The 14,018-nt window shown below is 38.9% G+C and overlaps 1 protein-coding gene across 4 annotated transcripts in view; it reads right to left on the bottom strand.

Moving 5' to 3' along the window:
• The window catches only part of Cdc14a (cell division cycle 14A), a 161,075-nt gene that overhangs the window by 13,502 nt on the left and 133,555 nt on the right, over positions 1 to 14,018 (bottom strand). For 2 of the 4 annotated variants that reach the window (XM_058581971.1, XM_058581972.1), the window contains 4 exons: positions 11,774 to 11,889; positions 10,179 to 10,229; positions 6,968 to 7,087; positions 5,706 to 6,225 (listed from right to left, as the gene is read on the bottom strand). In XM_058581971.1, coding sequence (XP_058437954.1) covers positions 5,766 to 6,225; positions 6,968 to 7,087; positions 10,179 to 10,229; positions 11,774 to 11,889 — 747 coding nt within the window. In that variant the 3' untranslated portion in view covers positions 5,706 to 5,765. Of the gene's footprint in view, positions 1 to 5,705; positions 6,226 to 6,967; positions 7,088 to 10,178; positions 10,230 to 11,773; positions 11,890 to 14,018 lie in introns of those variants that run through there. The other 2 variants (XM_046452334.2, XM_046452335.2) reach the window with 2 other exon arrangements.

Here is a 14,018-nt window from a genome sequence, read left to right as displayed (position 1 = left end):
ATGGTATTACATGCTACCAGAAAGCAGTAGCATTTTATTGGGGACAGATGTTTAAACAATCAATAAACAGTTCATCATTGTCACCACTGACATTATTCCAAAGGAACAGTGAAGCATGCTTTAATGCACACGCCAATCCCTTGGTAGATTTTCATCAAACTGTTTATTTTACAAAGCTTGAATTCAACATTTTCATCTTTCTCAAAGTTCTATTTCAAGCACTAAAAATTCCCTAATAGTATGTCTATATTCTGCCTGATGTTAAAACACAGAAAAAAATTACCCTATTCGCAGGTTACCAAGATTGCTGCTACACTGGTGGAATCTGAGATAGAGAACTCAACCAGAGTCCTCACAAAGAACAGCCCTAAAGAACTGAGTGTAAGAATGCCTACTACCCTGGCAAAGGGAACTATGTGGAAGCCAAATTCAACCACAGTACAAGAAGGAGCAGGAAAAGCAGGAAGTACATGATACTTAATTTCAATTTCCCTTTCAACTTTGAACTGAATAAATATTTTAAGTTTTTATTCAGAAACCATGAAATACAAAAGAACTTAAGGAAATGTCTACACAAAGGAGGTTTAAAATTTGGAGACAATCCGGTATATGGATAATACATAAATAATATTGATATTCATGTTCATGTATGTAATATCACTACTACATACTGATAACAACAATATTAAATATCCACCATGGAAAGCAACAGAGGATAAAAAAGAAAACATTGGGTGGGTTAAATTTCAGGAAGAGCTTCACAGAGGAGACACAGGCAATGAAGGTCATGAAAGATGAGAAACTGGTCAGAGGCCTCCCAAGAAAGGTCTTCCTAAGGCCAGGAGAGGGTGAGACCAATGCAGGAAAAGGATGAGGGAAACAGTGTCTGGGGACAAGTAGGGAAATGCACATGCATAGACAGATGCGTTGCCTCAAACCTCTGCTGCAAGACTACTGCTCTAGTGTCAGGTCATCCCTGGCCACTGTGAACAGGTGACTAAAACATGGACATCAGCAATGCTTTAAAGCAAGGGTCAGCAAACTGTAGCCCAAGAGTCCAAATTTAGTTCACCATATATTTTTGTTAACGAAGTTTTATTGAACACAGCCACACATTCATTTATGGATTGAGTTAAACAATTGTGACACAAAGCCAAAAATATTTACTATACTGCACTTTGCAGAAAAGTTTACCAACTTTATAATATGAATTAAAGGTAAGAAGAAACCAAGTTAGGAAAATTATCAAGAATGCAAACAACCAAAGGGGATGAAGAAGCAGCAGAAAGGGACTGTTCTAAGAAATAAGGACTGTCATCATGAACACAATCTCCAATCTTCACCATGAAAATATTCCAGGCAGTGTTTGAAGATTAAGATGTGAGACTGAATGAAGAAGTTTAATGTATAACTAGTACTTAACAATTGTTTAAAAATCACAAGAAAAGATCTGAACAGGTGATATCCAAAGCAGCTTCTACAGGAGCCTAATTAAAGGAAAGCTAATCATTACATATATTTACAAATTCTAAGTTTTCTTAGGGCAGTTAGGTTTTCATTTATAAAATAAATATTTAAGTTCATAATAAAACTATGCTAGAGCTATTGGTCATACATGATTTTTAATGGTATCAATACTACAATGTGTGCTGAAACCCAGAATAATCATTGCCTAAGCAAAGTATTTATTCAATGACACCAGCTGAGGTAGAGGTTGAAGACAGTGAAGAGGATCCAAACTAGTCTCCCTGCCTTCAGGGAATTCCACCAAGAGCTGCCATCCACAGCCTAACAGAACTAGTTTCTTCCAATCAGGTCTATCAAGTCACTTCTGTCTACGAGATTCTTCCGGCTCACACTGTACTTCCCAGTCTGGCTTCAGCTTAACTTTCCAGCCTCATCTTCAGGTAACCCCAGGCTTCAGATACACTGGAATACTCATTACTCTTGAAACAACAATAGCTAACAATTACATAGCACTATCAATGAGTGCTGTGCAAAATACTTCACACAATCTCAAACCTTGGAACCACATTATTCTATAGATATTAGTATTGCTGTTGTTATCACATTAGCTTTAACACTCCATAGGGGCACCAATGCCTTTCAAAGTACATGGTCATATGTTTGTATAAAGTTTACAAAAATAAATAAATAAATAGTTTGTATTCTTTATGCTACACAGGTCCTACAAATTTGCATAAGTGTCAAGGTGCACACAAAGGAAACCCTAGATCAGCCTCTGGTTATTAAAATTCCCATTCTGTAATAATCATGGAAGTTAAATAAATCAACAAATTCCTCTTGCAAAGGAAGTAGCAGAGGTATCATTTAAACCCAGGTCTACCTGTCTTCAGAAGCTAAGAACTTTAATCAAAGTGCTAAGGCTGTATCTCTGTTCATGCTATTCGCACTGCAAAGAATAGCCATTCCTCCTCTTCCTGCTTTCATCACCAGATCCCTAGCAGGCTGCTACTCCTCCTCCAAAGCCCAACTAAGACATGCCTCTGTCTTCCCAGCTTTCCCCGATCTTTCTTGACAAAACTGAGACATCCTTAGATATCCCTCTATTTTTAACTGCTTATAATAGTTCATACATGGTATAATGTCATCAAAAGAATATATCTTTGGAGTCAAACTGACCTAGGATCAAATTATGGGTCTGGCTAAATATTTGCTATACAATTTTAGGCAAAACCTTTAACCTCTCTGACACTGAACATTTTGATCTTTAAAACTGAAGCAATAATTCTTACCACAATCAGACATTTAAACATCCATCCATCCTTTTTATTCAATCCACAAATACTTACTGAATGCCTACTACACTCCAGGTGCAAGGCAGACAAAAACCATGGGAACCCACAGGCAACATTTCTGCCCTCACAGAGCTCAGAATCTAGTGGACAACAAGCCTCCAGAGTGAGAAGAGTACTGTGACTGGACCAAGGTGGGGTGCAGAACTTGAGGGTCAGATAAGGACAATGTAGATGAATAGCAATTCACTGAAAAGTGTCATAAAAATATAACATAGCAAATGTTCAAGACAGATACCACAAGTAATTTCAACTTAATAAAATACTTCCACCCCACCCACACCTGATCACATGGCCCTCATTTCTTACGCATTTGAAAATTCCTCTGTCAGGGATGAAACTGGGTTTTTTTGGTGTTTTTTTTTTTTTTTTCTTTTACAGTAAGTGGGTCAACAAAAATGAAATCTTTTTGCACTGTACTGGGCAATTGAGACCACAAGACTAGTGGAAGAGGCCAAATTAATAAAAATAAAACCCAACAGTTTCTTAATATACTGTCACAACCACAAGAATTCCTTAATATTTATTCCTGTTTTCTGTGTTAGAGCATTTAATGACAGAACAAGGAAATCATTTTTACATTTTTCTGGGGGCTGAACTGCTGCACAATGTGAGAGAGCAATTGCAGCTTTCAAAAGAGATGCTAATTGTAGCTTTTAAAATATTAGACTCCCTCTAAACACCCGTCGCCCTCTCCCCTAAGAGTTTCTGGGTCTTTCTTCAAGTACTGGGAGGATTTGCCATGTAGACTTCATTTTCCTAACTAAGGATTTTAGAATATTTTTAGTGAGTGACTCATTCCTAGCTCCTCAAAGACCCTAAGTCTCCCACATTCAGCAGCACTGGAAAGAAGGCCAGCCATATTTAGACAACAAACCCACAACTATTAGAAAAGCTGCACTGGACCATAAACAAAAACAATTCACAACCTCCTCCTTTATTCCACCTCAAGTGGGAATTTCCGTGTTACTCTGGACTTCCCACCAGAAGTCAGCAGTTGCCCTGTGGAAAGGGTCTACCACAGAGACCTGCTGCTTCTTCTTACTTCCTGGGAGAGTGAGAGGGATGCTTGCAATTAGATTTACCAGTGCTTTTCTTTACAATAACATGATATATTTAGGAGGCAGGAGGGTGGGGGCAGCAACTGCCCCCACAATTATAACTATATAGTCAATTATTGGAAAATCACCCCATTCCAGCCAAAAGGGATGTGGAGGAGGAGGAAAGCTGAAAAGAAGTCACAAAATATGTAATAAGAATAAAATTAAGTTATATAAACATGGGAGGTCAATACTTTAAGAATGCCCCCACACTTTCATCAGCCGGGGGAAATGGAGATGGCAATGCTGGGGCTGGGGTTGTGGCTCAGTGGCAGAACGCTTGCCTCACATGTGTGAGGCACTAGGTTAGATTCTCAGCACTGCACATAAACAAATGAATAAAGTAAAAGTCCATCAACAACTAAAAATATATTTTTTAAAAAATGCCAATGCTTCTGGCTTTGGGCTATAAGTGTAGGGGACACAAAACCTTTAGCTCTGAAATCCACAAAGCATCTGTATAATTATAACTTTTTTTTTTTTTTTGAAAATATAAAGATCTGATTCTGGTCTAAAAAAGAGGCTGACCCTTAATCAGTACATGAAACTACCGATGGACCTCAATTCTTACTATGAAGTATGTGATCTATAAACATTTTTATGAAAAATTAAATACAATATCCTTTTACACCTAATTCTCAGTTTCATAGATTTCTGTCTTAATGATAGATATCTACTTAATTATACAGTGGGATTAGAAGCAAATTAAGGAGTAAATGGGCTGGCATTACCCAGAGCTCTAGTCTATCAAGTAATTTAAAATATTGGTGAAAAACATCACTGGGAATAGAATCAGATGAGGAAAGTTCTATATGCGGACACTTCTCTTAGGGAAAGGAGTGAGTGTGGAGAATGGGGGACAAATTTTTGAAAAGAGGCCTGAGGTAGAGATGGGAGTGGAAATGAGTCCAACACATCTCTCTCTCTCTCTCTCTCTCTCTCTCCACACACACACACACACACACACACGCACACACACCAGCAAATGGAAGTGGGTCCCAGTAAGGACTGGCCACAGGGCTACTGCTTTGCTGAATGGGTCACAAGCAGCAGAGCCACCAGCACTTTTCCTTCTCCTTTGTTTCTCCTGTAGAAAGCAGCCTCTCCCTGAATGATGGCTGAGGAACCTCGGTAGCTGTGCAGGGGTGTGAGGCTATAGGTTTGCTCTGGCCCGGAGTGCAGTCATGCCCACCAGGCTTCACATTTCCTTGAAATGTGGGATCTAGTACTCCTTCCATCTTAGTCCTAACAGGGCTTACTGATCATTAAAAAAGGAACTTGGAAGCTTAAAAAATGATCTTGTTGGTAGAACATGTTTGCTGCCCATCTCTAGAAGAGAGATGGCTAATTCTAAACATCTTGTGACACTCTGCTGCTCTCCGCTCACCTGAGTCCCAGGCACCTACCTATGAGCCTTTCTTATAAAACACCTTCCATTTGCAACCATTAATTCTGGGTCAGTTCCCTGCAGAAGGTGAAACAGTCAAGGGCCTGAGGCTTCGTTCTGAGAAGACACTGTGTGTTCAGGACTTTCCACATTTCAATATTCCAAGTCATAATTCCTAATACCACCACAACCAGAGCAAATGCTGTCAAAGGCATTGCTCAGCTATAGCCTCCCTTATCATATATTCAGAGTGATTTGAAAACTGAACTGAAAAGCAAGTTAAGTCAATAGCGTCCATGATGAATGGAATAAAAGCTGTTTGCCCTTTAAAAGAAAGCACTTAAAAAGGAGGAAGGGAGAGAAAAATAAAAGAAGAAAACCCAGTTGAAACATGGCATTTACTTGAAGAGGAGCCAGCAGAAGTGGTGCATAGGGTTTCACAGCACAGAGGGCAGGCGATGATCAGAAGGCTTCATTGGCACTATTAAATTTCTTTGATGGCAACCTTGGCTGGGAAGGCAAGGCACAAAAGTTGCATTCAGGGTTCTGAGGACCAAGAGGTGATGTCTGTAAACTTACAGGGATAGAACGGCTCAAGAATCTCGCTGAAGAGGAAGAAAGCCCGGTGTAGGTGGGCCGGAGGATGGTGGCATGCTCCTCGGTCTTGGCGCTGTGGGGGCCCAGGTGGCTGTTGAGGTTGCCCCCACTGCTGCTGCTGCTGCTGTTGCTTCTGTTGTACTGGTTATTGTTGAGCTCAGGGTAATTTCTGGCAGGTGGCTGGGAGGTGCCATTCAAGAGGTTGGTGAACGGGCTGGCTGTGAAACCTGCCTTAGAGGATGAGGAGGTCTTTTTGTTCTCGGGATCATCTGTTGCAGCATTCAAGCTTCCTAGAGAACTGGCTAGCCGGGAGTTTATAGAAAAGCTGGATGGAAAACAAAGATGAGAGGGAAAAAAAACTCAGGCAGCGATGTGTACTCACGCTGAGCTTGTGCTTCTAGGACACGTTCAAAACATTAGGGGAACATGATGGAGAGGATTCTGATGAGTACAAATGATGACAGAATGGCCTCTTTTATTCCCGCCCCCTCAGGGACATGGAAATATGTGCCCTTCACTTACACATGTCAAGTTCCTTGGCTAAAAGTTATTAACTAAGACCCAAGAAGCTGGGCTAACACTTTGACTAGAGATCCTGGAATACAACTGGAGGTTCTATTTGTCCTGACACAGGAAATAAGTGAAAAGTAAATATAAGGGGAAAATTAAGAGCAGACTTAGTATATTATGTAACTCATGCATACTTAAGCCCTCAGCTACATCAAACACCCCTACCCTTTTAGTCCATTCTCACCTGCTTACATATATCAGGTGAGAAATGATAATACCACTTCTCATCTGTATGTGCAACTGAACTCCATTTTCTAGATCACACTAAGCAAGCTGGACATTCACTAGATGGATGGGACCCTCTAGGATATTCCCTCCATCACCTTGTACCCTGCAAGCAAGATAGAAACAGAAGCCCCGGGAGATCAGAGTCTTTGGGGGGTTCTTCCATTCTCCCTTGTCCCCTCCTCTAGCAAAACTACAGGGAAACCCATCACCTGCTGTAGACCTCCTTTTACCTCAAGCCAGTACCTCGGAAAGGGACAGAAAAAAATTACCTTCTCACACTGGTGCCTGAAGATGAACCTCTGCTTATCCTTTTGGCCGTTGCTGAAGGGGCCAAAGCCACTTTTGAAGACTTCAAAGTAGACACAGATCCTTGTGGGGAAGAACTTAATCTTTGTGGGAAACAAATGGACAGAGTCTCACACTAAAGCTGTTTTATGTTTATGTTCAATTGCACTAATGATCTAGGACAATAAATTAAAGAACCTTAATTATGTCATGCTCACCACCACCCCAGGAGGCAGCTGATAATACCACCCACCACCAAGAAAGGAGACAGAGCCCAAAGGAAAGGTTCTTCCTCCAAGTCACCCAGTTGGCAAAGTGCCACGCTGGGATTCAAATTCATGATCCTGCTGTCCCTGTCACTTCCCTACCTTCCCACTGCATTCATACAGCAGCAGATCCTTGGTCCTACTCAGACCCATCCCTCCCTTTCCAGCCCACAACTGCCAAGGTAAGCCCTCATTATCTCTTAGCCTCAATTGTTAGTGAGGGAGAATAGGTAAATTAAAAAAAAAATAGGTAAGAAGGAAGCTGGACTCAGTGGTGCATGCCTGTAATCCCAGCGGCTTGGGAGGCTGAGGCAGGAGGATTGAGAGTTCAAAGCCAGCCTCAGCAAAGGCGAGGCTCTAAATAACTCAGTGAGAACCCCATCTCCAAGTAAAATACACAATAGGGCTGGGGATGAGGCTCAGTGGTGGAGTGCCCAAGTTCAATCTCCAGTACCATAAAAAAAAAAAAAAAATAGGTAAGAAGAGAATGGAAGCAGGAAAGAGACTATATCTTTAACTCAAAGCCTTATGCTAAAGTTTCTCTCTCCCAGGCCTGTCACTCCTAAATTTCTGGGAAGTCTATAAATCTTCACTCACAATCTTAAAGCCACTAAAAATTCACTCTCTTATGAAAATTGCCCTTTCCACTGTTAATTAGCACTCCAATGCATGCATTTTTAGAAGAGATCGAACAAAGGGGAGATATGAAACCTATGACACAGAGCACTTTTCCAATATTACTTATTGATCATATGATGAAACAGATGTCAACCTGAGGATCCTAGAATCCTGAGAACAGCCAGACCACTATAAACTGACTTGTGATCACCAAACTGATATCATCCCACATTCTTTCCCATTCCCTCCCCTCACCAAGTTTCCTTTCAAAGATAAGCCCAAGAACCCCAAAAGCATTTCTCACTCTTGAGATAGCCCATATACTCCCTAGAATAGGTACTCCTTGCTTTCCTAAATAGGTCTCGGAGCCTCAATATCTGATGCATGCTGAAAATAATTTCCATCATGCACATTGAGGACCCTGTCAACCTGAGTCTAGGTCCCCCTCTCTGGGATCTCCTTGTGCTTCTGGTGACACTAGGACTATCTTCCAATGTTGTTCCTTAACAATTCAAGTTGTGGATGGCCTCCAGTGAAATCTAAGTATCTAATCATGTCACTCCACTGTTTAAACCATTCATCTTTCCCCAGTGCCCATAAACCCTAAACTCTTTGGCTTGACTTAACAAAACCTCAAAAATATGACTCTTTCCTCTTTGAACAGGCCCTGCCAGCCACACTTTCCCACTGGACAGGTTCTTACAGAGAGCAAACCTTGCCTGAATCCCCAAGCAGGGCAAGCATCCTGTAAATTACAGCAAATCATAATTCTCAGATGACATTTCATTGCTTGGTCTGAGTCTATTTCCTTCACTTGAGGTAAGCTCCCTGAGGCAAACACTTGTCCCCCATTTCAACTCCCACTGGCTAGCACACTCCCAGACTGAGCAGCTTAACAAACATCTGCCAAGTGGAAACAGAGAGAGTTGGCTCAAATCTGGAGAGCCACGACTGGGTCATGGTTTTACTATCCAAATCATTTTGTCCTATACAAATCATGTGATGTAGCAGGACTTTGTTTTCCTATCTACTAGTGAAAAGCTTATTTACTTGTAGACTCTTTGCTTTGTCATCCATCCTAACAGCAGCTTACACCATGTTTTGCCTCAAAACATAGTAACATAGTATGAGCCTTATCAAAATGGTTCCCCAGAAGGTATTTCATCAACAATCTTGGCTAAACCCTTCTGCTGCTCTGTCCAAGCCCTGTGCTGGCCCCTGGCCAGAGGATACTCTTCCAGAGAAAAACTTTCATGTTTCCTCCTTCAATGGAAGATAGGGAGAAAAATAAAACTATAAAGTAAAGGAGATAAGGGAGAAAGAAGACCAACAGAAATGGGAGGAAAAAATCAAGGCAAAATCTATATTGAAAAAATAGCTTGAAAGGACAGTGGTAGAGCACCTGTATTTACGAGAGACCCCACAATGTGCTGGGAGCACAAAATATACTGTGACCACTATGATGGCCACAAGCCCTGGGGTACATCGGGAAGGGAAAATTCCTTTTCACAGCAAACATTAAAAATAAAGTGTACTGTCATCAATGTTCATAACAGCACAATTCATACTAGCTAAGCTATGGAGCCAATCTAAGTGCCCTTGAACAGAAGAATAAATAAAGAAAATGTGATACACACACACACACACACATACACACACACACACACACACACTGGACTATTACTCAATAAGAAAAAAGAATAAAATTATGGTTTTTGCCTTTAAATGAATGGAACTGGAGACTGTCATGGCAAATGAAATAAGCCAATCTCCCCCAAGTCCCCCATTTTCCAAAGGCACCCATAGAAAGGCCTTCCAGCCTGCAGGCTCTTCTTAAGATGTGGTCATGCCCTCACCACAGGGAGTCTGCCTCCAGACCTGGGTACTGGGTACTGACCACCTGGGCCCATGCTGATGGCAGAGAATGTTTTCTTGGATATGTGGAGGCTAACCCACAATAAGTGTGGGGGCAAGGGTGGAAGTTCAGTGGATTAGACAAAGAGAACAAAGGGAAGGAGGGGTATAGGAATGCACCACCAGTGAAATTCCACATCATATACAACCACAAAGAATGGGGTCCTAATTGGAATAATTATACTCCACACATTTATTATATGTCAAAATACACTCCACTGTGATTGTATATCTAAAAAAGAACAAATAATAATAAAAAAAATACAGATAGGACAGAAAGGGAAAAATTTAAAAAAACAAAAAACTGTGCAGTTTACTTTCATCAGTTTGAGTGTTAGAAAATAAATCTAAAAGATAGCATGTATTTACAAGCTACCAGAAATTCTGTTAACAGTACCTGAAAGGCTGGGACACTACTGCTCTCGGGAGCCCTTTTGCATCATCAGACCTGCAGAAATCAAAGACACATGCTCCAGCATTACTATGTTCATACATGTGGGCAAAGACCAAAAGGCACATCATATAGATGGAACTGGATCAGTAAAAAATATTAAACTGTCTGAAGGGAAAAACCTTGAGTGAATATTAGTATTCATCTACTTTATAAAATAAATCCCAGAACCAGCAGGAAGTACATTTTCCCTTAAGATGTCCTAAAAATCAAACATAAAGCTTTTTGAAATTTATTTTTATCAATATAAAGCTATTTCTTACAGTGCCAAGCAAAGATGGTGAATAAAAAAGGCCAACAATGTACACTGATCTTGAAGAACCTTCCACTGACTTAGAAAGAAAACACAGAGTGAAAAGAGCAGGGGTTTGAACAGTCCTGGGTTGGAATGTTAGCTCCTTTCCTAACTCCATCCCCTGGGAAGCAACTTGACCTAACATGGATCCATCCAAACATGGATGATGGAGCAGACCTTTGTGTTAACTCTGTTAAGCCTCTTATTTGAACTAAGACCTAACCTGGCCCCTTGTCTATAATAGATAGGAGTAAATGGAACTCTTCCTCCACCTGCTACTGGTCATTGGTGGTTCCTAAAAACAAGGCTTGCTACCCCATTTTCTCACTATCCTATAGAAAATCCTATAGAAAAATCATAACCTCAACATGAACCTTTATGTCTTAGATCAGTAGACCAGTACTCAAAGATTCAATATAAATTAAGCATTATAACAATGAAACTAAATCCCATCAATCCATTTGATATTTATCATAGTGACAAAAAAAAAAAAAATCCTTCCTGCTATGCCTGTCTTTCACTTGTAAATTAAAGAAGACATTTACCACAACATTCATTTCATTTGTGGACTGGGACCTTGTCACCCTACATATTGCTGCAAAGAATCTTGACCATGTTTTCAGATTTTGCACCAACATTGAGTCTGAAACCTTTTATTTTAATTGTAAATTTTTTATCTACTCTGAATTATAAGCAAGTTTCAGATGCTGCAGTCAGAAGTCAAGTTCCATCATTGATTTTGATGATTAATTTCAGCCTTCAAAATCAACATGTTTTTAATTTTATAGGCACACATAAGAATCACTTTTTAAATTCTTACCAACAAAAAGTAAAGCCAAGGGATTAGTAGCCAAAGCTTGCATAAATTCGTTTCTGCACACCTGGCTTCAATAATAAAGCCTTGACACACCAGTAAGGATTTGCCATAAGATAGAAAACACACATGGGAGAAAGGTAGAATTCCAAATGGAATTTGGGTCAGAGTACGAGAGACAACTAACTACTTAGCAGCTTCAGGTAGAATTCCAGAGACTGAGATGTAGCAATTGCTTTCAATAAGCTTTGAAAATTTAGCTACTACCAAACAGTGATAAAATACATAGTAAATAGACAACATATAGTTGTAATAAATCAAAACACATGACCCAAACTTGGTATTTGTGGGATGATATTCAAAAAAGAAGATTAAATGTTTTAACCACGAATGGAAGCACACCAGGAATTTTAAAGTTTAAAGCATATCTACCTAAATGCACAGGTCGGTGAGGAGCGTGGCTGTCTCTGACTTTTTAAGGCACGTAGTTTGTCTCCCTGGGTTATATTATTTTTCATTTCCACATCTTCATCCTCTTCTAAATTATTCTGGAAAAAATTATGTTCCATAGAAAGGTCATTATCAACAATTTTACTTTATGCAGATTTCTTAACAGAGTATAGATTATCTGTATTTACAAATACTTCCTATATAAATTATTATATAGATTGAATGTACTCTCAATTCATCATTATGCAAGTATACACTAAAGAATGGTTAACTATTTGCCATTTAAATAACTGGTAAAATTCCAAATGAAAGAATTTTGGTTATGGATGTGGTAGAATTGAAAAGGAGCTATTTGTTTCAATGGACCAAAGAATCCCTCATACAAACACAATCATACTTTGGAAAATAGCCTAATACCGTCTGACTCAAGAGATACAGAACAAATATATTTTCAGATACTACCAGAAGCCATCAATGCAAATTCCATAGCTTGTTTACAAAAACGCAAGATAAAATAACTGAAGATATCTGCACAGTAACTCATTAACATCATTTAACACTAGTAAAAGCACCCCAGCCCTTTCCGAGAGTTTAAGGAGCAGTGTCACTAAAGCTGGGAAAGCACGTTTCCTTCTGAGTAAGTTTTGTAGTTTGAAAAACAGAAGTACCATGTTAGTATTTTCACATGCCAGTTCAAGGGGAGTAGAGGTGATAAGGAGATAAAAGAAGTAAATCCTATCTACCACAGCAGGAGGCAACAGGAAAAGATCTAAGATTTATTTAGAAAAACAGCAATAAACAAGGTAGTTAGAAATATGGCAGTGAAAATACTAGTATAATTTGCTCAGCAGTCTGCAGATATGGAAAGGTGAGATAGGGAACTGTATTTTAATTGTTAGAATCCAATACTTTTGATATTTTTAAAGCTGTGGTCATATCTCACTTGAAAAAATAAAAGCTGAGGCTGGGGCTGGGGCTCAGTGGTAATGCACTTGCCTGGCATATGTGAGGAACTGGGTTGGATTCTCAGCACCACATATAAATACATAAAATAAAGGTCTGTCAACAACTAGAAAAATATTTTTTTAAAAAAAGAAAAAGGAAAAAGAAAAGCTAATTTTAAAGAACATATAGTTTTAAATTAGCTATATATTTAAAATTATAATTACACATTTTTATTCTCTCATTCTTTTTTGTAAATAATACCACATTTCAAAAACAGAAAACAACAAAAATGCTAAGCACACTGGCATCTACCTAACTACCTAGATTGAACATATTTTTTACTTTCTTCTCTTAAGTTTACTTAAGTACCATCACTTTCCAAAAGAAAGAAAACTATAATACATATATGGTTTCAGCTCTCAACCTCCAGAGAGGAAAATAATGTTTCTTCTTTAAGAAGAATTATTAGGGCTGGGGTTGTGGCTCAGTGGTAGAGCACTTGCCTAGCTTGGGTGAGGCACTGGATTCGATTCTCAGCACTATGTATAAATAAATAAAAAAAAATAAAGGCCCATCAACAACTAAAAAATATTTTTTTAAAAAAAGAAGAATTATCATATTACATTTGTTTAGCACAAGAAATAAAGTACAATAAGCATGAAAAAAACATTGAAACCACCTTTATATTCACCATCAAAATCCAAACACATTAACATTTTGGCACACAATTTTTCCTGTACTACACACATCCCCATGATATACTTCTTCCTTATCAAAAGAGGTTATGTTTTAAACACTACTTTGTAACTTGTTTTTTTCTATTAAAAATACATTTTGTGGAAGTGTATCAGGACAAATAAAAAAAGATCTCTACATTATCATCTTATAGTCCCATACAATTCCATTGTCTAGAAATGCCAAGTTGTATTATTTAACAAAAACCCTGGAATACGCTGTTCTCTGTCTTTCTGCACTATAAATAAACTCCACAAATATTCCCCTATACACACATGGTTATTTAGCACTGTCTTATTATTGCCATACGACAAATTCATAGAAGTGGAATCACCAAGTTCATTTTAAAGTTGTCTTCTACATGTTATCAAATTGTCCTCCACCACAGCCATACTATTTAAACTTCATCTAGCGAAGTTTAAGAGCCTTATTATTCCCTTAAACCCTTGCCAATACTGCATAGATTTCTTTAATGTTTGAAAGGTATAATCAGCATCTCATCATTTAAATTTATGCTTCTTTCATTTTTAGGGAAACAGAACATCTC

Source organism: Marmota monax, unplaced genomic scaffold (genome assembly GCF_021218885.2).
Source record: "Marmota monax isolate L192 unplaced genomic scaffold, Marmota_monax_Labrador192_F-V1.1 WCK01_AAM20220418_F8-fsc00244, whole genome shotgun sequence".
Classification (NCBI taxonomy): domain Eukaryota; kingdom Metazoa; phylum Chordata; class Mammalia; order Rodentia; family Sciuridae; genus Marmota; species Marmota monax.
Note: the sequence above shows the minus strand (reverse complement) of the source record. Positions and strands in the feature narration are given on the sequence as shown.